At 44.8% G+C, this 3,742-nt stretch overlaps 1 protein-coding gene across 1 annotated transcript in view; it reads right to left on the bottom strand.

Annotated features, from left to right (window-relative positions):
* Nucleotides 1-3,742, bottom strand: part of LOC116078780 (SH2B adapter protein 1-like) — a 9,696-nt gene continuing 5,954 nt past the window's right edge. Inside the window, 2 exon segments of the mRNA XM_031354098.1 lie at nt 1-108; nt 1,833-2,005. Of these exon segments, the coding sequence (XP_031209958.1) occupies nt 1-108; nt 1,833-2,005 (281 nt within the window).

Raw genomic sequence — 3,742 nt, 5'->3', positions numbered from 1 at the left:
TCAGCTGTGTCTAAGCACATGCCACTGAAGACCGAGGCTGCCGAGAGCCTGGGTTTCTCTCATCAGCTTGGGGTAGAAAGACAGCAACAGAGCATCCACCAAAATGGCCTGTATTGGAAGAAATGGAAATGGATATGGGCTAGTTACTGCTTAACAACTTGTGATGTGTGTGTGTGTGTGTGTGTGTGTGTGTGAGTGTGTGAGAGAGAGAGAGAGAGAGAGAGAGAGAGAGAGAGAGAGAGAGAGAGAGAGAGATGGATAGATAGACAGATGGGGTGTTAGTTCCCCTAGAGTTACAAGTGATCATAAGCCTTCTGACATGGGTGCTGGGAAGAGAGCTCGGGTCTACTGCAGGGTCTCACTATGTAGCCCTGGCTGGCCTAGGACTTACTATGTAGATCAAGATAGCCTCAAACTCACCTGCCTGCCTCTTGAGAGCTGGGAGCCACCAGATAGCCCTACAAACTCTTAACTCCTGAGACATGCTCAGCTCACCCTTGAAGGGCCACCATGCTACCTCTGTCTCTGTTCCTAAGATTGAAAATCATATGACATGTAAATAAAGAAAATATCTAATAAAAAAGAAAAAGATGTAATATTATGAATGAGAAAAAAAAACCCACATAGAGTAGCCCACTTCTAAGAAGTGAGGCACAGGAAACCACTTAGCACACAGTCCTTGTGCCTTATATTAATGTTTCTCGTCAAACCCATCACATTATATTGTGGTCACCTGAATCTGTTTAGTGCTCTAATATCTGATAGTAAGTTCCTTGAGGGCAGGAATAATGCCATCTCAGTTGCTTGTATATCTAGGACCGTGGCTGTTATGGAGGCAGGACTCAACAAATGGCTGTGGAGAGTAAATACAAGTAGACCAGGTGTGGTGGTTCACATCTATAATCCAAGAATTTGGGAGGCTGAGGTAAGAGGATTGCCATGAGTTCAAGGTCAGCCTGGACTACAAGAAGAGACACTGTCGCAACAGTCTCAAAGGAAAATATAAGCTGGCCATGGTGGGATAGGCCTCTAATCCAGTCCTTGGAGGTAGAAACAGGAGGATTTGAAAATCAAGGGTAAGCCAGATATGGTGGTGCACACCTTTAATCCCAGCCTCAGGAAGCAGAGGTAGTAGAGCTCAGAGACCACCAGGTCTATCACGTGAGTTCTAGGGCAGCCAGGGCTACACAGAGAAACCCTGTCTTAAAAACAACAAAACAAAACAAAACAAAAACCCCTAAATCCTTATCTTGATACATACATACATACATACATACATACATACACCACATACTTAAAAACAAACAAACAGGCTGAAGAGATTAAGAGCACTGATTGCTCTTCCTGAGGTCCTAAGTTCAATTCCCAACATTGCCATGGTGGCTCACTACCATCTGTAATGGGATCTGATGCCCTCTTCTGGGTGTGTCTGAAGACATCTACAGTGTACTCATATAAATAAAAATAAATACATTTAAAGAAACAAACAAATACAATGGGGTCTGGAGAGATGGCTCAGCAGTTAAGAACACTGGCTGCTCTTGCAGAGGACCTGGGTTTGGTTTCCAGCACCCACATGGCCTGGTCGCTCATAGCTGCATATAATTTCAGTTCCAGAGGATCAGACACCCTCTTCTGGCTTCCAAAGGCACTACATGCACATAGTGCATATACACACAGGTAGGCAAAACCCCCATACCCATCAAATAAATAAATAAGAAAACAAACAAACCAACCTAAATGAATAAGGAAGAGGAGAAAAATGGATCTCGGGGGTTAGTTTGGTGGCAAGGCTCTTGGTGCAGCCGTGACGCAGCAACAGGGACTGTTACCTTCTCAAACTTGCTTGATGTCTGAGAGAGCCTGGCAATATCTTCCAGGTCCAGGTAGTGGATGATCTTCAGCAGCAGCTTGTTGGAAAGCCGCTCCAGGTAGTCAAATTTACCTTCACACAGGTTGAAGACATAGTCTAATATTTTTGCACCAAATACTATTGCGACTTGAACTGCAAGCCAAACCACAAACCAACAGGTTCAGTCCCATGAAAACCATCATCAGGAAGAAGCAAGCTTTAGGACATATCACAGACCCAGTCGTTCCTACTCTCCCCAAGCACTAAGGGGGAAGATTTTTTGAGGCTTTTGTTTGTTAGCCTGTTGATAGTGTTGGCTCTCTGTCCTATCAAAAAGGTAAGTTGGTCATGAATACAAGAGAGCAAAGGAAATGTGGTCTAATTATTGGCTAGCAGTCTCCCAGATCTCCAGTGGCTAGACCAGCAATGTTGCAAGGTTGATATGATTGGTGATGCTAATCCAGACTAACGGCTAACAAAGACTCAGCCATACACAGACAAGGGAGGGTATGGCCCACCTTGTGGGGAGAGCATGCATAAAATGTGAAGGGCTCATGCATAAAATGTGAAGCCCTCCAAGGGCTCCATCCTTAAACCTAGACGTTAGAGTTACAAGGAAAAGAGCCTGGCTGGGTGCTTTTAATCCCAGCACTCAGGAGGCAGAGGTGGGTGGATCTCTATGAGTTCAAAGTCAGCCTGGTCTACAGGAGTGAGTTCCAGGCAAAGCAGGGATACACAGTGAGTCCATGTCTCACTAAGAAAAAGAAAGGACCTGTGAGATGGTTTGATGATTAAGGTTGCTGTGGTGGTTTGAATATGCTTGGCCCATTGAGGAATATGTGTGACCTTGTTGGAGGAAGTGTGGGGGCGGGCTTTGGAGGGCTCCTCCTATGCTCAGGCTCAGCTGTGGAAGGGAGCTTCCTCCTGGCTGCCTAAGGATGCCAATCTCTCCTGGTTGCCTTTGAACCAGGAAGCAAAACTCTCAGCTCCTTCTCCAACATCATGTCTGCCTGCAGGCTGCCATACTTCCTGCTGTGATGATAATGGACTGAAGCTCAGGAACTGTAAGCCAGCCCCAGTTAAATGTTTGCCTTTATAAGAGTTGCCTCGCTCATGGTGTCTCTTCACAGCAATGGAGACCCTAACTGAGATGGTTGCCATGCCTGACCACCTGAGTTTGAGCAGGAGCCATATAGTGTGGAATCCTCTTAGATAACTCAGATATCAACACACACACACACACACACACACACACACACACACACACACACACATGCCACACACACACGCACACTCAGATACATACATACATACATACATACATACCCAAGAGGCTTAAGCAATGAGATTAAAAACACTAGGACAGGGCTGGAGAGATGGCTCAGCAGTTAACAGCACTGACTGCTCTTCCGAAGGTCCTGAGTTCAAATCCCAGCAACCACATAGTGGCTCACAACAATCCGTAAAGAGATCTGACACCCTCTTCTGGTGTGTCTGAAGACAGTTATTTACACATACTTACATATAATAAATAAATGAATCTTTAAAGAAAAAAAAACATTAGGACAAGCCAAGTGGTGGTGGTGCGTGCCTTTAATCCTAGCACTTGGGAGGCAGAGGCAGGCAGATTTCTAAGTTTGAGCCCAGCCTGGGCTATGGAGTAAATTCCTGGATAGCCAGGGTGATAAAGAGAAACCCTGTCTCGAAAAACAAAAACAAAATAAAAAACAAAAAACAAAAAACTTTTAAAAATTTAAAATTGGGACTGGAGAGATGGGTCAGTGGTTAAGAGCACTGACTGCTCTTTTGAAGGTCATGAGTTCAAATTCCAGCAACCACATGGTGGCTCACAACCATCCATAGTTTGTTTTTGTTTTTTGTTTTTTTTTT

The sequence above is a fragment of the Mastomys coucha genome, unplaced genomic scaffold (genome assembly GCF_008632895.1).
Source record: "Mastomys coucha isolate ucsf_1 unplaced genomic scaffold, UCSF_Mcou_1 pScaffold5, whole genome shotgun sequence".
Classification (NCBI taxonomy): Eukaryota; Metazoa; Chordata; class Mammalia; order Rodentia; family Muridae; genus Mastomys; species Mastomys coucha.
Note: the sequence above shows the minus strand (reverse complement) of the source record. Positions and strands in the feature narration are given on the sequence as shown.